This window comes from Lissotriton vulgaris, chromosome 12 (assembly GCF_964263255.1).
Source record: "Lissotriton vulgaris chromosome 12, aLisVul1.2, whole genome shotgun sequence".
NCBI classification, from domain to species: Eukaryota; Metazoa; Chordata; class Amphibia; order Caudata; family Salamandridae; genus Lissotriton; species Lissotriton vulgaris.
The window spans coordinates 753099634-753127388 of NC_141700.1; the positions used below are offsets into that span (position 1 = coordinate 753099634).

The 27755-nt window shown below is 43.1% G+C and overlaps 1 protein-coding gene across 1 annotated transcript in view; it reads left to right on the plus strand.

Moving 5' to 3' along the window:
• The window catches only part of LOC147678585 (rhodopsin kinase GRK1-like), a 147516-nt gene that overhangs the window by 105487 nt on the left and 14274 nt on the right, over window positions 1-27755 (plus strand). The window contains exons 3-6 of the mRNA XM_086946604.1: window positions 19188-19315; window positions 20076-20233; window positions 20456-20539; window positions 21384-21508. Coding sequence (XP_086802730.1) covers window positions 19188-19315; window positions 20076-20233; window positions 20456-20539; window positions 21384-21508 — 495 coding nt within the window. The remainder of the gene's footprint in view (window positions 1-19187; window positions 19316-20075; window positions 20234-20455; window positions 20540-21383; window positions 21509-27755) is intronic.

Here is a 27755-nt window from a genome sequence, read left to right on the forward strand (position 1 = left end):
ACACAAGAACTAATGTTACGTAGGTGATGGTGGCACTGTGGAAGCACTGTGCAAGTATCGATAGCAAATAAAAAGTAATAGGCAAATAGAACAAATGGCGCCGTGAATGACCAAAATCGCTATGCAGGACTGCGTTGGAAGTGGGGGTAGTCTTATACGGCGAGTATAGCATGAAACCTACATTTTATCATGAAAAGTAGGGGGTCGTCTTATACGCCGAGTCGTCTTATACGCCGGAAACTACGGTAAGTGTATTTTTTTTTCTGTTCCACCCACCCCACCATCTTCGGTACATGCCAGCCAACAGTGATTTTGAGAAATAGGTGGAGTTTAGGACAGAACATTGGGCCAAAATAATATGAGCGATAGATAGCAAAAGGGCCTTGTATCCTGACAGATTTTTCATGGATGGCTTTTGACTGTTAGTAAATCGCAACAAGGCATTGCAGCAAGGAGAAAAAACCTACGTTTGTTTTTTCTATTGTGAAGCCAATCTCTACCTTATTACATTTAATAAGTGCTAGCTACTTTTGATTGGGAACAGGTAGAAATGTCGAGTTTGGACTCAAATTAATTGTAATTTAAAATCCTCTTTAATGTTAACATAAGATTTTAAGTCACAATTCTGAAAAAGCCACTTCTAGAAAGTTTATATTTCCGTGTCCCAGCCATTCGGTGCCTGCAGCCTGTATATTGTGTCACATGACTGTGAATAGCTTGGCAGTTGGCTTTTTGTTTATTCCTCCTAGACAGTTTGACAAAGGAGGGCTAGGTGATAGCAGGATGGACCACCCGGCCAGGAAGGGTGAAGCAGAGCTTTTCCATGCCCTACTTGCATTTCAAATTGCTGCATCCAGCACACTCAGAAAGGAATTTGACCCAAGCCTTTTGTCACCCCAGACTACTTGAAGCCTTGGCAGAGAAAGGGAAGTGCTTTCCAGAACCATATGTGGGGGTAGCCAAGATGTCACTCCCACTTCAAAGGCTGGCAGCAGGTATACATGTTAGACTTACTGACCTACCTCACCAGGGCATTGGAGAAGATGGAAGATAGCCCATCTTAGAAATGAGTGACTAAATATACAATCCACAGTGTCAGCCTAGAGCCCCATATTCAAAACTGGAAGGACAGGAGATGGAAATAGAATATATTTGCAATGCTTCACCTTACAACTGATGCAGCGGGGAATTTGCGTAAGAGACTGAATGTTAAGCCCCGATGAAGTCTGCTGTAACAGAAACAGCCTGAGATGAAACATGTGTTGGTAAGGAGCATACATAACTACAAGAAAATAAAAGAACTATTGAAACCACAACCTCAATTTTATCTCTGTGTCCCTGGAGAGCTTTGTTGTTGATTCCTGGACCTCCCCAGTTGAGGAAGAATGGATGACTCTTCCTTTTCCCAAGCACTAGAAAATACTTGGACACGGAATGAATATGACTTTGAACTTTAATAGACTTTGTGGTAGAGTGTGCCAACTATCCCAGCCATTGCACTTTCTTTGTCAAACATCTTCAATACACTCCTGGAACTGTGGAAAATTCAGAAGGACTACCCGGCGCCTTGCTGCTGCAAGGACTGCCTTGTTGAGCCCCTGGATGAAGGAGTGCTGGACCTGCTCCTAGAACCTAGGACCATCAGAGTGACTCCAAGGACTAGTTGAACATCCTGTGTGAACTACAGGGATACAGCAAGCTTGAGAGAATTTGAAGCCTGCACCTAATCTCTGCCTGATGTGAGTGCAATCCCCAAGTCCTGGCCCCATGGGAGTGATGTTAAAGCTGCTGCTCCTGTCTAACCCTAAAACTTGGAACTTAGAAGAAAACCTATCAAAAAGTGCCAGAAAAACTGACCAAAGACCAGGACCTAGCTCCTAGCCAATCCGCTAGGTGCATCTCTGCTCACCTGCTGTTGGGGTAGCTACCGCTGCGTTCTTCACAGCAGAAAACCCTGTTCAGTGGGTCATCCGAGTAACAATTTCTGACCTCATGGAGCCCTCTTCATCTACACCTTGAAGCTTTGTCCCTCTGGAGGTTTTGGCCTTCCACAAAGTTGTCTAAGTCTGTCAATATAAAACTCGGCTTGCTCCTTGGCCTGTAAATGTAGCTTTTTCCGCTTGGAGATTTCTTCCTAATGATGACTTCTTTTCTGACACAGCCTGCTGCCTCGCTGAACTCTACCTTCTTCTGCACTTTTTCACAGGACTTTTTCTAAGTCTGAAGGTAAGCCAAGACCTTGCCCAAATCACCTTGTGTAGACGAACCAGATAGACGCGGTTGGCACTTTGATCTTCTTTTAGGTGTTGTTTTTCACTTAAAACTTTAAAAACTAAAAACTCCATTCTACAGATTGGATTTAATTCATTTTGATGTCATTTTCTGAATTAATGTTTTCTCTTTTTTCCTAAGTTGATGTGATATTTTTCTTGTGTTGTGTTTTGACTGTATTACTGTTTATGTGCTGCATATGTACTTAGCACAGTGCCTCTAAGTGAAGCTTCACTGCATTTGTGCCAAGCTACCCGAGGGTTCAGCACAGGTTCATTCAGTGACGTCTGAGGTTCAACCTTGACAAGGTTTGGGGTTGTTGCTTGAGTAGGGTTTACAACCCTCTCAACCAGTTACCTAATGTCTTGTTGGCCCCAAGTGATTACCAGCGGCTCAGATTAATTCAAGCATTCCATTCATCACTTTTTTTTATATACTACAGCATGTGTCACCCTAAGTGGGGCGGGTATGCTTAGATTTAGGTCCTGCATACACTGTGTCACTGTAACCAAGCTATACCTGGCTGATCAGCCCTAATAAGGTCATACACTGTCCTGGGTCGCTTGTGTTCCAGTTCAGGGAGGACCTGTATCTTTTTAATTTAATCATTAACTGACATCAGTAGCCAATCATAACGTTCTGTAGTTAAACTTTTTTCAGTGATTTTATTTTAGTTTGTTATGGTATACTTTAAAAGCTGGTAAGGTGTTTCCTTTACTCCCAAATCTCAGTTCTTTCTGGTCATGGAACAGTGGTGGGCGGCAGGTGCGGGCGGGGGCAGGCTCCCTTGACCAATCACAACGCTGCATTGTGATTGGTCTGAGCGCCGCTCAGCCAGGGGCTGGAGGGTGAGCATGTTCTCCATGCAGGCTGTAATGCAGCCTGCATGGAGAACAGGGACAGTGCCCCTGCTGTTTTGGGCGGCCCGAGAGGGCTGACCAAACAGTCATTGCGCACTTATGGAGGGCTCTACCACTCCTTACCTGCTCTTCAGCCCCGCCCTGCTCCATCACCCAAAGCTGCTGCATCAGGAGGACAAAATAATATGATAATAACATTCAGTTATTATCCATTTATTTTTTTCCTGTTTCAACGCAGTGGGGCAATGCTCTTCCGCCTTGGTGGGGGAGCTGCCCCTGTCATGCATTGCAGTCTTGCCCATTAGCCATGCCCTGTGTCCTGTACCAGGCCTGTGGATGTTCCCTGGTAGCACTGGTCAAGTGACACTGGTTAAAACCCGTTCCCAGTACCAGTGCTCACACTGGCAGAAGGCCATGTTGTTTGGACCTGCTCTCTGGGAATAACAGGTGGTATCTGGACACATCCTGTACTCAGCACTGTTGCCTTTTGTGCCCGCAGTACCCATTCTCTCTCCTAAAGCGCCTCCCAATCTTTTTGTTAGTAACAAATGCTAATCCCAGAGCCATGCAAAATTGATGGGAGGGCACATTTCACACAAAAATATAGATCAAAATGTCAACCCAGTCTTTCATGTAATTTTGCGTAATTGTTTGGGCATTTTTACACAAATTTCTCTCAGGTCTAGTAAAAATATGCAATTGGACATTTAAACTACATCAATTCATCAGAAAATATGAGTTTATCAGTGCTGTTGCTGGTATTACTTCAGAAGCTTGAAATGAGGTATGTTTCAGAGACTTGCTGAATATATTTATCAGTGTGTAAAAGGTTTTATGATGGGTGAGAAAGGGCCAGATTTAGAATTTGGAGAACAGGATGCTCCATCAGAAAAGCAAGAGTACACTTTCTGTCAAACTCTCTATCCACAGCTTCATTTAGAGGTCGCTGGACCTTAAACTTCTGTCAAGAGGGCCTTTGTGGTTTCTGATGGAGTAGGGGCCGACAGAGGAAGGGCATTACACTTCCCACCCAATTTACGGTGGACAATGTAATGTCCTATTTTCAAGAACATGACCGCCAGTTAAAACCTGGTGGTGAGGGAGAAAACAAGAATTCGTGACCCCTACACTATAGGAGAAAACTTACAGAGAGTGGGGAGGTCAATTCAATTCAATATATTCATTAAGAATTTGGATCTCTAATGAGGTCCTATTAAGGAATACACAAATATTGCATGATAAATATATTAAAGTACTAACATGGCTGAGTAGACGTGCTGGCCGGAGCTCCGGCCGCCCGTCTGTAATCCTGTGTGTTATCCTACATACCCAGACACCATCTGGGAAAAATCCAGCACCCTGAGCCCTCCTAATACCTCAACTTGACCCAGAGGGCTGCCCGACGGTGAATCCTGGTCCATAGAGGTCATAATCTGATGACGGTGGAGCGAGCTGTAGCTCCAAACATGGCCGACGCGACCCATTGGGGACGCAGTAATTCCTATGGGCTTCACACTGGGACCGGCCGAGGGGAGAGTGCTGTGAGGGTGCTTGAGACTCCTGCCCGGCAATGACCAGAGATTGCGTACTGCTCCGGTGTCCGCTCTGGGGCTGAAGTTGTGGCAGAAATAACCGGAAGACAGCAGCGGCGATGCAGTTGAGACAGCGCCCATCAGAGCGGCTGCGTTGGGCTGGGTGAGTCGAGTTCATCTGCCTCCTGCCCACCCCCCTCACTGCGGGTGTCACCTGGTGTGTGGCCCCGGCTTGAAGAACTGCCCTGGTGGGGGCCCGTGACCTGGGGAGTCTGAGGGCACTGACGGTGCTGGAAGGGACGCGTTGCTGCTCCGTGCAGAATAGACCGGCATCTGGACCCCTTCCTTGTCCTGTGACTGAGTTAGGGCTGAGAAGCAGAGAGGGGAGGGCTGCGGTCCACCCCCCCCTTGGAGCCCCTTCCCCTCACCCCTGTTGTGATAGAAGACGCGGCCCCTGCTGTGGATGTGTGGTCAGAGAGCGCCCCCTGCTGTAGATGTGGGGTCGGAGAGACAAATGGGGAGGCGCCCAGACCAAGCAGGATGATCTTGAACTCCTGAGTGCATCATGAGGGGCAACAAAGAGTTCACCCTTAAGGCGGTGGGGGAATTGGTGGCCCATGAGGATTCAAATGGTGGCGGGGAGGCGCCCCTGCACTTTGAGAGTTACTGGCAAATGGTTACCGGATGTCTTTATCTCTAAGGGCAGAACCCCCTGCCTGACTCTAAGATGGCTGCCACAGTTTTCCCTACCACCGGACTCAGACCAGACCTTGATCACATCGCCCATCGGCCTAACTGGTAGCCCCAGCTTCCTCTCTGGCTTGTTTTTACGCCCTCCCCCCACCTTTTTCTTTTACCTCTACCCTCGTATTTTATGTATCTATTCTAAACTATTTTCCCGAACGTTGAGACCTGAGCAACATGGCTGATGCCCGGTGGAGTTAATAGACAACTAATGAGGAGATTGGCCCTGGTTTCCCCCTTGACCGTCACCTACCCACCCGGACATTGGACACAGTTCTTCCTCATCTCCCTGCTATGGCTCCTTCCTCCCCTCCTTTCCTATAAATTCTCTCAACCTTGTTGTTTGTTTACTGTACCTTACTACGCTATTGTAACTGATGTAATCTGTAACGCAATGTTCCTCTGTTATATCACTCTGATACCTCCGGGTCTAGCCAGCGCTATATAATCCTTTTGATGTAACTTGTAATGCAACGATCCCCTGGTTAAGCGCTCTGATACCTGCGGGTCTAGATAGCGCTATATAACCTTCGCAAATCAAATAAATTAAAAACTGGTTTACCTGAACACTGAGACCTGAGCAACATCGCTGATGACCGGTGGAGCTGCTTGACACCTGATGAGGAGATTGGCCCTGGTTTCCCCCTTGACCCTCACCTACCCAGCCGGACATTGGGCATAGTTCCTCCTCGTCTCCCCACTATTACTCCTTCCTCCCCTCCCTCCTACGAATTATTGAAACATTGTTTATGTGTGCTGTACCTTACTATGCTCTTGTATCCGATGTAACTTGTAACCCAACGATCCTAAATGCAAAGCGCTCTGATACCCTCTTGGGTCAAGTTTGCACTATATAAAACTTTATGAATAAATAAATAAATAAATAAATAAATGAATAAAAAACATAGGCCAATTCCACAATGGATAAAATGGGAGAAAATAGAATACATTTACAATAAAATCACTTCATTAAAAACAGTTGTGTCATTGCAACAATGTATTTACAAATTAATTCATCCTAGCAGTATAAAAGGCCTTCCAGATCAGCTTTAGAGGCTCCCTTAAACAACAAAAGGAAGTCCCCCAATAGAAAAATACAAGTAATGGCACAGAATGAGCAGAATATAAATAAGAATATTCAGTATTATAACAAAGGGCAAAATTGCAGTTTTTTAATTAGAACTTTTACCACAGCAAGTGACTCGAATCAAATACCTATGAAATCTGATAAATATCATACTATAACAGCATCATATTGAATCCTACATTAATTAAGATACATCATGTGACAGCAGGGACAAATTTTTACTTACTGCTGACCAGTATTGTTGCCTGGGAATTGATCTACACGCTGCCAGTTCACGGAGGCGGGCTTCTCACCTGCATTTTCCCGCTAGTGACGGCTGTTCGAGGGGTTGCTTCGGGCTCCAGGGACTACATCTCCCAGCACCCTTGAGTGGCGCACGCCACCGACGTCACTTCAAATCGCCAGGAGGCGTTTAAATCAGCTTTGCACCTCCCGCGAAGCGGGTCGCACGCGGGCGCTGCCCTGGCAAAGCCCGGGCCAAGGGCGGGCCTGTCCGCGCCCGTCGTAGCCAGGAGAAGGCAGGGCGGGGCCACCCCCTTTTCAATGTTGTATTGGTGCTCCCAAGGACTTGGCTAGTGATTTTGGAATTTTACCCGGGAGCGGTTGGGTTGGGACAGGTTAGTTAGATCATGTATAATGTTTAACTTTAGCTTTATGAGTATTGATTTATATCCTATGGAGATTTTATATCACATTTATATACATTGGACATATTCTTACGTTTTCATTGGGCAGCTTTTGCTTTAGGGGAACCCAGTGTCAAATTTGTTGCATGATATTTATTCCTTGGGGTTTTACTTGTTTGAGGCAAGTTTGGGATATTATTTTAGTGCGTCAAGTATAGGGAGGCGTAAGATTCAGGCAAATCAGGATGGGGCTTTAGGTAAGGCAAGAGCAACTATAACCAATATGGATGCCTTCCTGTCTAGAGCTGCTACAGTGATAGACAGGGAGATCGAGATGGTAAATAGACGCCTATCTAGATCACCTACTAGCGGCCATTTATCTCTCTTGGATGGGGCTATTAATCACTCAAAAAATTGCTCTGATGGGGTTGGTAGCTCCATACTTACACAGGGGCTGTGTAGTGTTACTCAAGATACAGATGTGCTCTCACCTGTTTAGGAGTCACAGCAGGATGTTTCAGCTACGCCCCTGTCTCTTGTTGTTATTGTGTCAAATAAGCAGGGGGTTGTCCCTGCAGCTCTTAGCAGAAAGGGTGGGGAAGGAAGGTCGACCTCTACCACTCATATTGAGGTTGCCAGCGACCTTAATCCGCCGCAACAACAATTGGGGGGGGGGGGCACGCCTATCAAATGGTAGCACGAAGAGAAAAAGGGAAAGCAATGGGCAGTCAAGCAAAAAAGATCAAATCTAACGCACTGTTAATACCAGTACCAGAAACTAGGGCATCATTGCCAGCAGTTACAGCTGTGGCTGATCTCCCATTGATGGAAGTGTTTAAATCCGCACTGTGCAGTATATTGGAAGATAAACTACTCACAGTTATGATTAAATTACATAATATTGAGAACAGTATAGCAGACCAGAACAATAAATCCCTTCAAAATCGAAACTGTGCTGTGTCAGCACCTTCTGCTTCAAATAATGCACTGCCGAAGATACACATAGAGGGGACGTTTGGAGCCCCTTGCCCCCCAATTAACCGTGCACCGCCTGTTACAGATTTGATTCCTAGCTGTTCAGGGGGGTTGAATGACAAGGCCCTTGATTGTCTGATAATAGAGAGAGCTCAGGCTGCAAAGCAACCTGGTGCAGCTCCTAGTGTTGTGGGAAAGAATGGGGGCATGTTGCAGGGGTATACCTATGATGAACAGCAGAATTTACCAGTTATTGATTTACCGCCACAATCAACACCGCTGGTGGTTATTCTAGGGAATGTGCCATCTCTCCCAAATCGGAACAAAGGAGGACTTTTTCCAACTTAATATTAAGGTTACTCACTGGCTGTCCTGAAATATTGATGCTGGTCCAGCGATTGTACGCAATATTATTATGGTTCATCGTGTTGCCTAGTTGGGAAGCTCTAGGAAAACAATGGAGGGGGACTGCATTGCTGTGAATTTTAACAACCCATTGTCCGTAGAGAGAATTTTCTGGGAGGTCAATGCTGGTTTGGCAAACAGGGGCCAAGGCATTCAGATACTGTCCTTGGGATACGTTTATAAGGCGGAGAACTCAAGACAGACTAATCGGAATTTAGCACATCATACTTGGCTTCAAAAGCCGGTGGAGCTGACTAGGCCCAGATTTTTTAACCCTTGGGTAGAAAGGAATAATCTTCGGGGGATTGTCACTTTTATTCTTTTGCAAAGGGGCCGAATAGATTTACAGTTCTTTCAGGGTTGAATGACTGCAATTGACTGTGTAATAGCTCAGAGCATCTAGAATAATAGTCCAGATACCTGGGTCTGTTGACCCCACTTTTCCTGGTGTCGGGTTTCCAGACCAAACGCAACCAGCGATATCTACTGCCGAGTCATTAGAGGCCTCAACTCGTGTAGGGCTACTAGTTCAAGAGCAGCTAGAAATACCAATCCACGTGCTATTAGAGTATATATCCATTGTACCATCTGTGGACCAACCCAAGATAGAGGACTTTAATGCTCTGTCTTGGAATATTGCTGGGCTGGCATAGCAGATTGTAGACCCATTATGGGTGCAGTTCATCAGGCACTTCTCCGCGATTTGCCTCCAGGAGACATGGATGGTGAACTGTAACCTATTTTTGGAGGGGTATAAAGCTTTTTTTGTCCCCGCATCCCCAGCAGTTAGTGGTAGAGCCGGGGGTGGTTTGGTTATTTTCACATCCCTGTCCCTAGGATTAAGGATATCTCCTCTGCTCATAGTGATTTTCAAGCGATTGTTTTAAGGCGAGGAAACTCCAGCCTGTGTCTGATTAATTTCTACAATGCAGTTTACAGACAGGGGGTTTGTAAGATAATTCAGCTGAACAGCTTTGTTAAGCAGTATTGTGGCCCCTATAGAAACAGCCTTTTGATAGCAGGAGATTTTAATGTTCACCCGTGTGGGGATCCTGAATCCACTAGTATGGGTGATTTGGGCTGTGCAAGGATCCGGGGTCTCCATTTCGAGCACTCCCTACAGGGAGATACACTTAACGATCTGCTTAATGAATATGATTTGCTCTCTTCCATGTGTTTTGTAGCACCATCCAGTAAACAGATGGTGCTGTCTTTTAAAGGTCGCAGTGGTGGATCCTTCATAGATCTTATTTTGATCTCTACAAGTATTCAGTCCATTTTACTGGGATTTATAATATTAGAAAGTGCTTTTAGTGATCACAATCCTGTGTGCGTGCATTTGGGGGTAGTACACTGAAAAGGCAGGACAGGGTGGTAGCACCAGGTAAGCTGAAGCCTACTGATTGTAGGCGTCGTCTTAAATGGGCCCAAGTAACTCCATCCCTTTTTTATGAAAAGGTTCATGTATCTTGTGCGGTAGAATTTACCTACTGTGTGGAACCTGACTCTAATGCCAAGGGTATTCTCAATGCTTTTAAAGGGATTGTCTCCAAGGTGGGGGCATTGTTATCTGTCCTGGCACAAAGAAGGTTGATCGACAACCCCAAATGGTTTAATCCATCATGCTCCAAAGCTGCTAGAGAATTAAAGGCCGCATTAAAAGCGAATCCTAGGGACCAACCTCAGATTCGTACTCTCTGCAATATCTATAAAAAGATACTGGCTAATCGCAAAACGGAATTGAAGGAGGCCACCTGGCGGGAACTCTTAGATCCTTCTACATTATGTAGCAGTTCTGGATTTTGGAGCATCCTTAATAGACCTCTTTTTGAAAGGGACAGAGACGAGGATTTGGGCACTAATATAATGGAAGAGGAATGGGTGTCACACTTCAGTTGTATTTTTAAAAGTGCCTCAACCTTACCCCGGCTGCAAGCAAGAATTTAGAAAAGCGCGTGGTTGTATTCACCCGAAGAGAAGTGGAGGAAGGTATTGCCAGTCTCTCGTGTAATAAGGCACCTGGCCCGGATGGTATTCCACCGGAACTTTTTAAATCTAATCCCTCTCTTTGGGCATTGATTTTGGTGGCGGTGCTTAATGCCGCGGCGAAGGAAGGGTGTCCAGAGTCATGGGGTCGTACCCGTTTATAAAAAGGGTGGTTGTAACAGCACTATGAATTATAGACCGATTTCCCATATCGACTCTGTGGTTAAGGTTGTAGGTGGAGTTGTATTAAATAGATTGGTGGCCTGGACGGAAGAAAACAAGATCCTTTCTGATATCCAGTATGGGTTCCGCCCAGGTCACTCTACCTTGGCACAATGCCTCAACCTCTATCTGATCCTCGGAAAGTACACTGTTGCCCACCAAGGGACAATCTACTTGGCCTTCATAGATCTTTCCTCCTCTTTTGACTGTGTCAATCGGGGGAAGATGTGGCAGTCCATGAGGGCCATGGGGGTGGAGGCTAATTTGGTGGACTTTCTGATGGATCTGCATAGAGACACAAAGGCACACATCAGATTTGCTCAGGATTTGAGGGTCTCCAGGGACTTCAATACAGAGAGGGTGTGCGGCAGGGGTGCATTCTAACCCCGTTTCTTTTTAATCTTTATGTTAATGATTTAAATAAGACCTTGATAGAAAATGGGGCTGACTTTCCATTTGTGGGACGCAGGGGACTGCCCGTCTTGCTCTATGCAGACGATGCGGTTCTCCTGGCACGTACTCCAAAAAGCCTGAAGACTCTGCTTGACAGCTTTCGTAGGTTTGTGGCCGAACGAGACCTGGCCATAAACAATTCAAAATCCTACACAATGCAAGTTGGGTTGCATCCCAAGAGGCAGTACACCTTTAAGGTGAACGGAGAAAAAGTGCCTATAACATCATCCTTCTCCTATCTGAGTGTCCTATTGGATGACTGCCTGGATTGGGGACCTCTACTTAGGAAGGAAAGGGGGGAGGTGTCTAGGACTAATGCAGCGATTTTTAATTTTGCTACAAAAATGGGCAAGCGCCCGATAGCGGCGATGTTAAAAATGTATCAAGCAAAGAGTGTAGCGATTGCCAGCTATGGTAGCGAATTGTGGGGATACACATGTTTGGTAGGTATCCAGGTGGTAGAAAATAATTTTTTTAAACAGTTTTTGGGGGTTCCTAAAGGGACTTCGAACTTAATAGTTCATGAAGAGACTGGACTAACATTCATTTGCGATGTTCTGGCTATGCGCCCATTGCTTTTTTTGGCTCAATTGTTGGCTGAATGAAATCTTGGCCTTACTCAAGAGTTACTGAAAGAAATTTTGAGCCTGGACCATATGATTGAAATACCATGGTTAAAATACCTGAAGGGCTGCTTTGGAGAGATGGGGCGTCCAGACCTTTTTTTAAGACCTGATCGTATCACTAGACCAGATGTGGCTTTTGTGAAGCAATCTTTTATTTTGCGAAAAAAACTAAACAGATATGGGATGGAACTGTCAAAAAATAGCGTCCGTATGTACGTGATGCTTAAATCCACCCCAGATATGGGGCCATGTCTCTCGTGGCCTCTGTTGGCACACAAGCGATTTTTACTGACCAGGTTCCGATTGGATTATTTCCATCTTTTTCTTGCTGTACCGAAGGGGTGTCAAAAGGACAAGTGTTAGCACCCTGTGGCTGCGACAGAATGTCTCCACAGGATCTGATGCACTTTGTGTTTTTTCGCAGTTTTTATGAAGCCCCTCGGAGGCTTTTTTTAAAATCACTTTGTAAAAAGTTAAATTTTATACAGGTTCGCCCTGCTCTCTATTTTTTGCAATTATTAAAGCCAGAATGTATCCCATTTGTGGTTGGTTTTCTGAAATGTTCTCTATGGTACAGAAATTGTCTGGAACCCTAAAAGCTGGCTGTTGTATTTTAAGAAGTAACTTTTTAAATTCTGACGTTGTTGTGTCCATATCCTCTCTTATTTTTTATATAAATTGGGATATTTGTACAGTATGTCCAGATATGTATTTAGGTGTTTTGTACATTTTTAAGATGAATTGCAACTTTTATGGTTTTCTGTCATGTAAACCGAATAAAGTATTTTTAAAATGACAGCAGTGAGATTATGGACCAAGGAGAATTTCTAAGGAACAGTATCATATATTGGACTAAAAACTAATTTTCCCTGGCAACGAAGATTAAAAAGCAAATATATGTTCCAAAGTTTTTTTATGCAAAAGCAATTAAATAGCAGCAGTCATGTAGTTAAAACCTTTACCGCAGCAAGTTAATCAAGTTAAATACATGTGCAATTTGGAACAATAACATACAATAGCAGCATCATATTAAAACATATTTTAAATAAAGTGCATCATATAGCAGCAAAAGGTTAATAGAGCGATTCTAAGGGAATTTGACAAATAAATGTCTAGCAATTTCTTTTCCTTTAACAACATATTTAAGAATTAAATATAGGTCACAATTTTGTGCAAACATCAGTGAAATAGCAGCAGTAGAAAGTGCAAAATTTCCACAAATGAGAAATGAACTCAATTAACCTTAATATATATGGAAGGGCAAAATTATGAGGAAGTTGATTAACACGTACGCAGCAAACAAAACCCTAAAGGTATCACAGAGCCCGTAAAACAACAAGTTCAAGTTCAAGTTCAAGTTTGAAATTTGTTTAGCGCCCTATATACCCAGAGGGTCTCAAGGCGCTTGGGGGAAGGGGAAGTTTATTTGTCGAATATCCAAGTTTTTAGTTGTTTTCTGAAGGTGAGGTGGTTCTGGGTAAGGCGGAGATGAGTGGGGAGAGAGTTCCAGGTTTTGGCCGCTAAGTAGGAGAAGGATCTTCCTCCCATGGTGGATTTATGGATGCGTGGGATTGCGGCGAGGGCTTGTGTGGATGATCGCAGTTGGCGGGGGGGGGGGTGTAAAAGGACAGGCGTGTGTTGAGGCAGTCGGGTCCTAGGTCGTAGAGGGCTTTGTGTGCGTGGGTAAGGAGGCGGAACGTTATTCTCTTGTTGACGGGAAGCCAGTGGAGGTCTTTCAGGTGCCCAGAGATGTGAGCTCGGCGGGGGAGGTCCAGTATAAGTCTGGCTGAGGCGTTTTGGATGCGTTGGAGTTTTTTCTGGAGTTTGGCGACGGTTCCGGCGTAGAGGGTGTTTCCGTAGTCCAGTCGGCTGGTAACCAGTGCGTGGGTGACCGTTTTTCTTGTTTCGGTGGGGATCCAGCGGAAGATTTTTTTAAGCATGCGTAGGATGTTGAAGCAAGATGAGGTGACGGCGTTGACTTGTCTGGTCATTGAGAGGGAGGAGTCTAGGATGAAACCCAGGTTGCGTGCGTGGTCAGCAGGTGTGGGTGCATTTCCCAGGGCTGGTGGCCACCAAGAATCGTCCCAGGCGGAGGGGGATGAGCCTAAGATGAGGACTTCAGTTTTGTCCGAGTTCAGTTTTAGACGGCTGTCTTTCATCCATTCGGCTACTTCTTTCATTCCTTCGTGTAGGTTGGTTTTGGCGGTGCTGGGATCGTTGGTGAGGGAGAGGATGAGCTGTGTGTCATCTGCGTAGGAGATGATGTTGAGGTTGTGTTTGCGTGCGATGGATGCGAGGGGACTCATGTATACGTTGAAGAGGGTGGGGCTGAGTGAAGATCCTTGTGGTACACCACAGATGACTTCGGTGGCCTCTGATCTGAAGGGGGGGAGGCGGACTCTCTGAGTTCTTCCGGCGAGGAACGAGACTATCCAGTCTAGTGCTTTACCTTGTATCCCGACGTTGCTAAGGCGTTTGATGAGGGTGGTATGGCAGACTGTGTCGAATGCTGCGGAGAGGTCAAGTAGGATGAGTGCGGTTGTTTCTCCATTGTCCAGTAGTGTTCGAATGTCGTCAGTTGCTGCGATGAGGGCGGTCTCCGTGCTGTGTTTGGCTCGGAAGCCGGATTGTGAAGGGTCTAGGGATTTTTTGGATTCGAGGAAGGCGGCGAGCTGATTGTTGATGGCTTTCTCGATGACTTTGGCAGGGAAAGGCAGAAGTCATGTCATTACTCTTCCTCTTTATACATAAAAATTAAATAGAATATGCACAACGAGGGGATAACCTCCCCAGGAGCGAAATGGTAAAAATAAAAATATGTGCATAAACTCCCTAAAAAAAATTAAAAAGTTTTGTACACACTATTTCATTCTTTGGGACGAGAAGGAATTCTCAAGCAGATGTTACACTTTTGACACCGTTTTGTAAGAACATTGTCAAAGCCATCGACGGCGGAATGGTGACAGAACTGGGCACACAAACAGAATATGATCAAAATCCAGATGCCCGGATTGCAAATATTAAATTTTTTTCCACCTTTCATATTGAATGACCAAGTTGCAGTTAAATCATTAAAGGGCAGAAGATTCATATGACAAAGAGTAAGCCAGCGTTGAATACCATGATTTAAATTCCAGGAAAGGTACTTCTGGGGTACTCTCGGGGTATTAGCCATGGCTATTGTCTTAAGTCTATCCCTCGTTCTACAAAATTTTACATCTCTCGGGTAACTAGCTGTGCCACTTGTGATTTTTAAGAAAGATTAAAATTCTAAAAGCGAGAGGGACATCACTCAATCCTCTTGCACACTGAAGTAATTCAGTGGCAAGAAAAAAATCACGGGAAAAAGAGTATTTGTACATTTGTCGTTCAAAAATGTCCTGCCACTTAAAACCTCTTAATGTGTAAGGCTCGCTATTCTTTAACTGGTATCCCCATCATAATACCCTTGCTAAACCTTGTATAAATGAACTTACCAAGTCAAATTCTAGTCTAATTGTGGGTGTGGGAACAAGAGTATTAAAATTACTTAATTTACGTAAAATCTGTCCTTCAATCTTATCAAGAAAACTCCAGTCTCTAACTGGAAAGGATTCTATGGCATACAATAAAGTGGGAGGAATTTTTGCTTTAAAAACTAAAAGCAAATGTAAAAACGAGTGGGGGGTCATTATTTCATTTTTCAGAAACAAACTTCTACTACTTCTGAAAAACAAAATGTATTGTTTAGGGAATGACCATCAAAACTGACTGTGGCCGTCCACCAAAGTTTTGTGCCTTGGAGGGAACTGCCATGACAGCTAATCCTTTCAAAGTACAGATGACTATGGCCCTGCAGTCATCTCTAGATTTGATGGATGACAATTTGCTAGGGTGGCGGAGGTAATGTCTTCCACACAGTGGCAGCTGCCACCTATCTGGAGTGGTGAGGCGGGCAAACCGCTGCTGAGAACACAAAACATACACTACACAAGAAATATTCCCCCTCAAAAAAAGCCACTTCCCTGACCGTGCACCTCACTCCAGACCTGATCTTCCTCTTTGCTTAACCAATCACGGTGCAGGATTGAATGGAGCATCCTGGCTGAAACCTCCTTCAGACTTGTGCTTGGTCTCCACCTAGCTGTGGAGAGCTTCAAAGTGCGCATGTCACTTTGAACGGCTCAAGATTTGCGTCCAAAGTGATATGCGCACTTCGGAGCATCCAGCCTGCCACTGTTCCTGTCCTCTGCTGCCGATTGGCACACCACAGTAAAAATAAAATGGCAATGAAATCTTTATTTTTTTCTGCACAGCTCGCGGGGATGGGTGACGCTTCCCTGCCCAAGTGAAGAAACTGCTGCAGCCTCACCCACCCTGATAGACGGAGTACTGTCTGCCTTAGCCTAAATTAGGTCCTAAGTTCTTGCAGTGACATTGTAGAGCATTGCTAAATGATGACTATGCAGGTACAAGATGGTTGGTGTGCTGGTATATGATGGTGAGTGCATGGGTGCATGATGGTGGATTTATGTGAGAGCAATAGTCATTGTTTCTGTGTATAATGCTATTTGTGTTGGTCTTGGCTGGTAGCTTTGTGGGTGTATGAAGGTTGCTGTGGGGGCATTTTATGGTGGGTGTATTTATGTATGTATGTTAGAGATTATGAGCGTGGCTGTGCAGTTGTATGATCAGGGCATATTTGATGGCAGTGCTGACGTAAATGTAGGTGTGCAGTCACATATGAAGGGGGAATATTTTGCCATAAAAAGTGGTAAATGTGGGTATATTGTCATATTATGGTGGGTCTGTTGGCACATAATTTAGGTAATGAAGTTATACTTTGTGTATTGTGTTACTTTTTGTTTGAAAGGATGCAACGATTGCATGCTGGGGATAAGAGCTAAAGTTGATTTTACAAGGCAATACCTCATGAATATTTGATTTTTATGCAACAACTACTAACATATTGGTCTAAATGAACTCCCTTTCATCTTTGTTTTCCTTGTGTTTTGTGTGTTCAATCAATGAATCAATCAAACATTTATAGAGCATGGCAAATCAATCTTGAGGCGCTGGAGCTGTTTGCTGCGGAGTGGAGGTTTGATCATTCAAAGTGTGTTGGTGTATAATTATGGGTCTGTTGGCATATCATGTCAATTCTGCATTTGTAGGAGTTTTGTATTGGCATATGTTGGTAGGGGTATTCTCTTATGATATTGGTTGTGTGCGTTTACTAGGATGAGTCTGTTTGCCTATTATGGTGTTTTAATGTTGGTTGCGTTGGTGGATTCTGTAGCCTGTATATGATGGTGGGTACCTTGGCATATGATGGTGATTGCGATGGTTTATGGTATTGGAGGTATTGGTATATAGTCTTGGTTGTTTGGATATATCATGATATAAATGTTCACATATGACTACGTGTATTTGCCTATCATGTTGGTTGTGTGGATGAATGATGGTGGGTGTTTTGAAGTATGATGTTGCTATCCGGATATATGATGGTGGGTCTGTTAGCATATCGGTCCAAATTTGTGATATTCAGGTTTAGAGTACACTTACATCTAAATGAGTGCAACATATACTTGTTACACATGCAATATTTTATGTTTCCTCTGTGCCAAACATGTTGCCTTCTGAGCATCCTAAATTCCTTGATGACCAAATACCTTACACAAACAAAGATATAACTTCAATTTACTGTTTGTAGGCTAAAGCACCACAACTTATTTGACTCTTGGAACCTGAAAGGTGTGGATTCTTACTCACACCATGGAACTCCATGTAGGCGTAGAAGAGGTTGCTTGGGCCTACTTTTAGTTGAACCGGTTATGTCTGGCTAACCACACACATCTGCACTGGATGCATTCGACCACTTACCTAGGTATCTTGTTACAAAGGCTAGGTAATACAGAAGTCTATCTAACAAGTTGCACAATCCTCAACTTCAGTGGCATAGCAAAACTTGAGTGGGCCCCCATGCAAAGTACATAGAGGGGAGCCTCCCTCCCCTACCCTTTTGGTCCCAGACCCAGTGTACTGTGCTGGGGGGAACTCTGGAGCTCAGGGCTCCATCGACTAATTTTACGCCACTGAACTCAACCAGTAAACTCCTTTATCGTTGCATTATATATTATATATTTATATATAATATATTATTGGCTGGTGCTGTTTTATAATAACGTTTGGGAGCTTTCATTGCACAAAATGCAGTGGTATAAATCCCCATATTTCACAGGGACCTGTGAAATACTTTTCATATTTTGCAGACATTACATCATAACATCCTCCAAGAGCTTCACCATTTCCTATTTTTTGCTTTATCATTTTCTCTTCATTTTACTGTAGTCAATCAAACAGTAAAGTGTAGTATTTCAGTTACCTTTTTCAATAAACATTTACCTGTTGGTAAAAGAATTGTTTTGATACTAATTGCACTGTAAAAAACATGTAGTGTGAAAAAATATAACTTGTGCAGTATGCTCCTATATTGCCATCTGGAGGTTCAAGGAACAATTTAGATACACTAGGGCTTTGGCTATTGTGATTTCTGATGGCAAAAAGGCACTGTAAAACATACACAAATGAACATTAAGCATTAACTATAATTCACGACTCTACCATGCACTGTGTTCTGAAAAACCATCTCAATTGAGCTGTTATAAGTGTTGTTATCAAAGCTATGAGTCGAGATTATATAAGTAATGTCATATGCAGAGGTATGACCAGTGTATTGAGAAAGGGTGAGTTATAGTTAATGTAGTGTGACGAGTGGGTGAGAACGCTGTGTACAAAGCTGTGTGACTTGTAGTACTTTTAAAGTGGCGTGTTAAGTTAAAATGTAAGTTGTAAATAACACTGTGAACGTAGGTGGGTGCCATAGTAAAGTGAAGGTAGTGTCTAAATTGTAAATTAAAGTTATAACTATAACTTTAGAATTTGTAATACTTGTGTAGTTTAAGTATGGTTTGTATGGAAAGAATAAATAACTTTTTACTAACTATACCTTATCTGTAACCTTTGGTTTTTCTCATTTTTCTTACCCGCTGTAAGAGGGCAGAGTCCCTCTGATTTCTGGGACCTACTGTAGACCTGCAGACCATGTAGACAGCATTGACACACTGTAGGTCTAGAAGCCCTGCCCCATTCATACCAATATAGTAGGTCTGGGTCATGCTAATGTCATGAACCATGCTCTTGGATCAGGTAATTTGTTTCCATCATACTCCATGCGCACCCTGGGAGGTTGCTTTCACTTTGATACCTGAGGCACAGTCTTAGAGTAGAGTCAGGTCCCATGGTCTTATAGAATGCTAAAGTTTTGGATCCCAATGGAGCCCTGTGTACCCTGCAACCTACACAATGTTACCACTTCTCAGTGGAGTATATGACACCTCTCTGGTTCATCTTGCTCACAGGGTGCCATCGTGGAGAAGAGGATCCTAGCCAAGGTTCACAGCCGCTTCATTGTCATGCTGGCGTATGCCTTCCAAACCAAGACCGACCTTTGCCTTGTAATGACCATCATGAACGGAGGAGACCTCAGGTATGGGACCCTGCCAGCAAACTGTTTACCATGAAAGTGCTAATTGTGAGGAGTAGTGAACTACCCTTTTACCTCTTGTAAGTTCTCTGAACTCCTTTCAGGTGGTGTTACAGATTAACCACATCAGGCCAGCGGAGGAGTAAGGTATTCTGAATTCCAAACTCACATGAAACCATACGCTAAAATATGCAAGACTCCTCCGCTCATCCCTTTTACTGGTGGACCAGTGGTATAATAGGAGAAGAACATCTTCCGTACTGTGGATGTTAACTTGTTAATGGAGGCAGATAGTAGCTCCTTTCCCACTATGGTTCAGATGCTAAATTTCCCCTTTGCATATCACATACAGGATCTATTGACATTAGATCTAGGGATGACCCCTTGCACCGCTTAAAAAATGCCTTGTTCTAAATATTTGACGTGTTTTGCCTTCCTTCATTCTTTCCATTACTTCATCAGATTATATCAGAAAGAGATCCCAGCTCTTCCTCTAGGTCATGATTCCTTTAGTGAGCTGTTAAGTCCTGGTTCAATCCCTTAACTTGGAATCTCCTCATCTGTAATCAGTTCTAGTCACTTAATGATGATTAGTAAAGGAGTCAGGAAAGTGTTTATTCTTAGGACTGGGGTTGCTACTCATGATGACACTTAATTGAGGTCCATGCTGGGAAGTAGTATGATGTTCTTAGCCCTGAACTATGTTCCTACTTTTCTCCTATATATCATCAATACCTGCCTAAATGCTGTATCACAACTCTAGGTTCCACATCTACGACGTGGATGTGCAGAATCCTGGTTTCTCCGAGGAGAGGGCTGCTTACTACACCGCTCAGATCATCTGTGGACTGGAGCATCTCCACCAGAACCGCATTATCTATCGCGACTTGAAACCGGAGAATGTTTTACTGGACGATGCTGGTGAGACACAGTTATATGTTTTCAGATATAATACTTCTAAGTTACCTGCTCCTTCCCTGAGTATGATAGACAAGGATTTAATGTAAGACAAACATTTGAAAGCCTGTTGTTCATGAAATGAATGGTAAGTGTGGTTAATGTTTATTGATCATGCTGAATCCTCAGTCATTAACATTTGATGTACCTTTTTCATGGTCTGATGAAAGTTGTCCTTCTCCACAGGGCATGTCAGGCTCTCGGATATGGGTCTGGCAGTAGAACTTCCAGAAGAAAAGACCAAAACAAAGGGATATGCGGGGACACATGGTGAGTCAATGATGTGGATATGTACTGGTAAGTTTTTCTCTGGAAATATCTTGACTGCTTGGATTTTCCTCTGGAAAATTCTTGCCCAATGGAAATTTACTACTGCAAGAGTCCTCTCTGAATTTAAATGGGAGCTTCTGTCTGCTTGTAAGTCACAGTGGAGTGGTGTTTTCCAGTTATAACATTTTAAATGGAAGATCTTTAATGGTCTGAATTTTCAATTAGAATTTCGCCTACTAAGAAATTCAGTGGAAAGGTGAGTGTTTGGAGAATTTTCAATTGAGTTGGCTCGCCTACTTGGAGCTTCTAATGAAACATCATAGGTGCTATGAATTTCAAATGGAAAAAAATTATTCCACTCGTGTTGACATTCAGCAAATATGTATTGTCTCCTAGATGGTGACCATGCATACTATTGCAAAGTCCACTTTGTGAATCTTACGACCCCTCAATACCTTCATGTCTATCTCTTCGGCACCCCAATCCATGTGTAAGCAAGTGTGTCTCTTGCTGTGATTACACCCTTTTTTTGCTTTTTTGGGGAGTTTTATTTAGTGCAAACTAGACCCGAAGCTATCAGAGCACTTAACAGGATCACCAGTTGCGTTACAGTCGAACATATTTATTTTTGATATTTTTGTTGGGCACGGGGAGTGATTTGCCTAGAAACACAGGCTGTTGAGCGTCCCTGCGAGACTCAAACCCGGTTCCCCAGCTTCGAGGTCGACTGCCCTAGCCGTTAGGAAACATCCTCTTCCCAAGTCGTCTACCGCATCCCTGACAGTGACTCCTGGAGTTGAGGGGGCTTCCCTGAGATGCTTGAAACATTTTTTACTCCTTGCAGGCTTCATGGCTCCAGAGTTGCTGAAAGGGGATGAATATGACTGGAGCGTTGACTACTTCACTCTTGGAGTTACTCTATATGAAATGATTGCAGCGAAAGGCCCATTCCGGACCCGTGGAGAGAAGGTGAGTGACAATGGGAATTTTAGTTTTATGTCTTTTGTGATTCAGTAGAGCAAGAAGCAGGTCCAAGAAGGTAACGTAGAACTGTACTCCCCATCGGGTAGACCCTCAGCTAGGATTAATTTTTACATTCAAACATGCGAATAGCACACACACGCTTATTAGCCGACCAACATTATCCATTGAAATGAGCATTATTGATGAATGTTAAACAAACCCCCTTCCCTTCCACCTGGCACTTTTCCCTGCTTAAATCAGCAGTCTAAGTAGCGATCTATCCAAACTGTCTCTTTTCCTCTTAAAATTTGCATAGAACCCTTTCGCTCTTCCTTAGCCTGTACCTCAATCGCTTCTACTCTTGATAGTCATGGCCATCCTGTTCCAGCAGATTGAGTACCCTTAGTCAATGAAGGGTGAACAGTCCACTGAAAAAACTCCCTTGATAGTTCACCACTCGGCCCCAATGGTTTGGGATTTCCCTTTCCATGTCCCAGACCGTACCCATCAACTTCTGCATCCCTAGTAATAACCAGAAGTTTCCTAACCAGCTATCAGTTGTATGCACCCAGAGAAAAGGTATGGCTGGTTTTGCTCCTAAAGAGTAATGGGGACTAACAATTCTTCCCTTCTGTGTCTGTTGCAATGTCACCTTCCAAAGCAAACACAAGGAGAGCATGCCCTGCCAACTTAGGGCGAACAGAAGGAGATGATGGATGGAGCGCTGAAACATTTCAGACAGTCACCTTTCTCCACAAATCTTGTGACTCATCATCCTCTAGGTCGTTCCCGAAGTTTTTCCTCAGCTTCTTCTGATGTGTCCTTCTGGATTCTTCCTGTTGAATAGTAAATAGCTTATATAGAGGAGATTTAGTGCTACTTTCATTGTCTTTATTCTGAAATGTGGTTACTTAGTGTTTAGTTTAAAGGTACCTGAATCTTTTAAGGAATTTGAAAGTTTTCCATTTCCCTTTCAGAGGGTATGATTCACCCCAGCCCCAGTCAGAGAGGTCTCTAAAAGTGATGCAATTCTCTCTATTCGACTCTTCAAAGGCGGTTGCATTTATCCAACATGCGAAGTCCAGGTTCATGTTAACGGTGCAAAGGGACGTGGGGTTTATTGTTGGTCCCGACCGGACACTCAACCTATCCTACACTTAGAGGGAAGCTCTGGTCACTGACAAGATATAGATTGTTCTCCCTCCGACTCCTATGCCTAAGCCACAGCACATTCCACTGTGGATGACCTGAGAAAGTATGATCAATCATGCACCAAGACTTATTTGTCTCTTTTCCTGTCCATTGAAACAAACACTGCAAGTACCTGGCCTGATGACCCCTCAGTAGAGCGGGAATTGCAAGCCCGCTCCCACATTTTAAGATTTTTTTCCCCACTGGGTGCCTTTTGCCATAGCTCTTTTCCCGTACCATTTGTAATCTGTCTAGATATTCTGCAGTGTCTTAATTTCCACCCATTTAAAGTGGAGACTGAGTGGCTAAAAAACATATAGGGCTTTATTTATCATTCAAAATTGTGATCGCAAAATTCGGCAATTGCGATTGCAATTTAGCTATGTGGGATGTATGAAAGGAAAACAGCCTTGCAAAATAAGGAATCGCAAATTTGTGTATCCCTATTTTGCGATTGCATTTAAGGAATCGCAAATTGTGATTCCTTAAATGCAATGTAAAAGGCCCTGAAAAAGCGCAAATTGGCCATAAGGAATCGCAAATTACCACCAACTTCAAGTTAGTGGTCATTTTCAATTTCTTTGAAAAATTCACTTTTTTAATTTTTCAAAGTGCCATGTGGTGCACATATATGCCATTAGGGCATGTATGTGTGCCACATGTGCACACATGTACATTTCAGGGATGCAGCAGGGTGTCCTTTCGACACCCTGGCACCCTTGAAATTGCATTCTCAATTTGCGATTCTCCAATTGAGAATTGCAAATTGAGAATGTCTTCCCGTTCATTCCTATGGGCCTCTAGGCCCATAGGAATGAATGGGGAGGTATTCCTTAATTGCGAATCACAATTTGCAATTCGCAATTAAGGAATATGTAGAATTCATAAAATCATTTGCAAATCCTACATACATAGCGTTTTGTGATTCTCAAATAGCGATTCGCAAAAAAACGCTATTTGAGAATCACAAAACCAAAGTTTCTTACATATGGCCCAATATTCCTGGGAACATTATCATTTTCATGGCTACAAATCGTCCCAGCCAGAGTCGTCCCAGCTTCAAATGGAGTATCCCTGCTTTAATAACTCCTTAGTCTCCCTCAGTGTAGACGCCAGTTCAATCCCCAGATGTCTCTGAGAATCCACCCAACTGAACGGGGTTGGTCACATTAACTGATCTTTCCCATTTTCCGCAAGAAGAATTTTAGGCCTTCATACTTGTTTAGATTAACGTATAACCACAATAGAGCTCTTAAGAACTCCTGGACAGCTTGAATTGGGTCTGTTCTGGAGATAAAAAGGTAATCTTCAGTTGCCCTAGTTTTATTCTTCTTGCCGCCCAATGGCAAGCATCTCAGGAGAAAGCATAATGAAGTGGGGTGGACAGCTGGTGCCCGTCTCCTACCTCTGCCTACGTGGGCCCTGTATTTTACCTGGCCCTTTACTTGAAAATTAATAGTGGAGCTTGTAAAGCGCACAGCTACTTCAGAAAAAAGTGTCCCAGCCCTTCGGTCCTATTTCCCAAGTGCTACAGGCTCGTAGAAAGTAACAGATCAATTCTTTCTGAACAACCACGTTTTTCATTTTTTTCTAAAAAGGACATTCAAAGGGGCCTGTCGGAAAGGGGTTAAAAATTAATGAGCACTGCACTGTTTTCACTTATCACTGTTAAGGGCAGTCCTATACAGTAGCCCTATCAGCTTCCCCACTAACACTCAATTCAAGATATTCTGTAATGGAGTTCTTGATATTATGCTTGAAGAGGAATGTATGAAGATACAACGCGTACCATCACAACGCTGTATTTTACATCGACTTGCGTTGGAGGGCGCTGGATTTAGGAAAAGTGTAAATTACTATTCCAACTCCAGTGTACGTACAGTAGGGAAGGTGTTGGAATAGTAATTCACACTATTCCTTAGTCTAGAGCGCCCTTCAGTGCATGTCGATATAACGACTTGCGTTGTCAAAACCACGATGTAACCATACTGCGTTGTAATGGTTGCGTGGTAAAGGATGTTTCCCCTTGAAGAGAGGGTCTTTAAGCAAGCGGTCATTGAGCGGTCTCGTTCAGGGGCGAAGCTTAGTCAATGCAATTTGTGGAGGGGGGGGGGGGTGAATCTAAAATTTTGCAACAAAAATAGGAATGGGCTGCAGTGTGGAAAAGTGAGATGACCAAGGATCGGGATAGACAGTTTCCGTGAGGAACAGGCTCAGTACTCACTTGCATTAGGTGGGCCTCACTCTTGAGTTGCACATAGGGTGAAAAACAGGGTTGGAATGTTGCCCTGAGTGATTGCCATTGGTTAGTCTATTTGCAAGCATTCATCCTATCACCTTTTAAACGTTTGGTTGCCAGTAGTATGCCTATACACCTGAGACTGGTGCAGACTTCCAAGCTACGACTGCCAATGTTTGTGAATTCCAAAAAGTAGTACATTTGCACCCACTCAAGAACTACCTCTATGCGGACAGATTTACAACTTCTTGGGTAAATGAGTCACTATATATATTTGAAGATCCCAGTTCAAATATTGGACAAGTTTCAACCTCTTAGTGAAATGAAATTATGAAAAAACAGACACAGGCATAGTAGATCCAAGTCACTTCCCCCAGGTACAACTACACAACCTAGAATGTATTTAAAACACCCAGTTGAAGCTTTGTCCCTACCCATCCTGCCTGGGAGCGCTCCTTGGGAACTCATGACTACGAACACTTACAACACAACATCCTGGAGTCCCTACCCTGGGCTCACTGGTTTTGAATGCATTTTCACTGCATGCACTCTTTTTCATCTATGATACAAGAAGCTTTGATGGTAGAGTTGTCAAATTGGTGAATGTGTGCAGGTTTCCATGTTTTTAGTCCTCACCTATCACAAATAATTTTATCAAGTGACTTCCATCTCCATATACTAAGCCCGAGGCTCAAATAGATGAGGGCATTCAGGCAAATTGGTAGGGCGAGCTGAGCTATGGGTCTGGCTGGGCTCTGAGTCTGTGAGAAAGCCGAGCCATGAAAGCTTTTGGTATGTATAACGGGCAACAAACATAATGTAAAAATATGATACAGTCTTATAGACAGACATTTATTGAATGTGACAGTTTTTAGAAACATTCATGGCTCATTGCCGGCCAACAACAATGCCATTAGTGTACTAAGAGGTAAGTCTGTAGTCATGTAAACCCTAAATGTGGCCTGTGTCCTTATTATAGATGGAGCAACAATATTCTATTTAATCAAATGAAATAGGTGCTTGTATAGTGCACATCTTGAGGTCATGTATTTAGAAATGCACTAATATGTGGTAATAACGAAAAAAGAGGCTATTTGAAATAAAATATTTGCCTACGATCAAATCACACAGTTTGGACAAGCAAGGAAGCCGGTATTGATTCCAGGATATATTTATTTATTTTATTTATTTATTGGGCTTATTGAGCGCGACAGATACCCAAAAAGGGCTTCCCGGCGCTATGACAGAGTACTGAACCAGAGAGACAGGAAAGAGTTATAGGATAAAAACCTGAGCAGGTCACTGGTTGAAAAGCCAGGTCTTAATGGCTTTGCGGAAGTGGGAGTACCGAGTTTCTAGACAGAGAGATTGCGGGAGGGAGTTCCAAAGCTTCGGGCCTAGGAGAGAGAAGGATCTACCTCCCATCCTCGCACGGTATGTTTTCGGGACACAAAAAAGACCTATTGTCTCACAATTTGAAATTCAAGCAACAGATTTGTATCTATGTCTCTCTTTTTCTCTTGCTCTCTCTGTCTCTCTCTCAGGAAGAGGCCACAGCAGGGTCCTTACCAGGTATAGTTGCCATTGGTCAGCTGGGCTCTTGCAGGAAAGACCTCTTGAAGTTTGTTGTGTCCCTGCAGCTTAAACAGGAGGTCACCCTTATGACACTTGGAGTGCACTTCTTTGTCCTGGGTAAAAGAAGGACAGCAGGTCCAGTCTTCTAGGCTCTTCTCAGGGCTCAGACAGCAAGTTCAGTTCTCTTCTGATTTTCTAGAAGTCCAGGAGTGTGCCGAAGTGGGTGCCTGGAGATAACCCACCTATAGTATTCGGTTAAAATATTGAAGTTTTAATATTAGGGGAAGAAAAAAAAATTGTAATACCAAGTATCATAATGCAGAAATATCGTTGTCAAAAATATTTATATTTTTTTCTTCAGGTAAGTAATATCTTTGTTCAGAATATTTTTGGTGTTAATATCGTTTTCAACTGTATAGTTGTAAAAAATATTGTTTTTTAATTATCTTAATGTGTTTTAGTTCATATGTTAATTTTTTGTCATTATTGTTTGTATAGCTGTTAATAATATGTTTAAATATAGTTTGCAATGTTAAGTGATTTATCATTTTTAATTTAATTGCTAATATCAATTTATAGTGTTGTAATGGGTTGCTAGATTTGTAGGGATAATGGGTGGGATGTTAAATAAGTAATGATTGATTAGCAAATATTAATTTAATAATTATTTAATTGATTATTAATTATCTAAATTGTTCATTAACTTGATAGATTAGTTATATTTTAGTTGTAGGCTGTTGGTTTTGTAAGGGTATATGGTGGAATGATTAAGTAATAATTAATTAAATTAAATTAAATTAAATCAAATCAAACAACTTCATTCGGTTTACAGCTGTAAAACCATAAAAGTTCACACATATACATAAAAACAACAATGATAAAATTCATAAAACCATTTGTAGAATTTATTACATACAAAAGATTAATTCACATATAAAATACCCGTTAAAATCAGATCTCTGGTAGGGTCAGAGGTTTAAGTAACCGTAACGTTAGATAAAGCCTGCAGGCCTAGTGGATTATTTTGTCACTGACGGGGCATTGGGTTAATAAGTTGCCCTCCTGGGTACTGCCCTCTAGTCAAGTAATACCCTGTTGTTTACTGCAGATTTAGGAAAATTAAGAACAAATAGGACATAGTCTTCAGATAGCATCTGTAAATAAATCAAAGTTGGGCGTGCCTGCCTAAAATTCAATCTCCTTAAAACAGGGACTATTAGTTTCCTCCGGGGAATCGCATAGAAACTG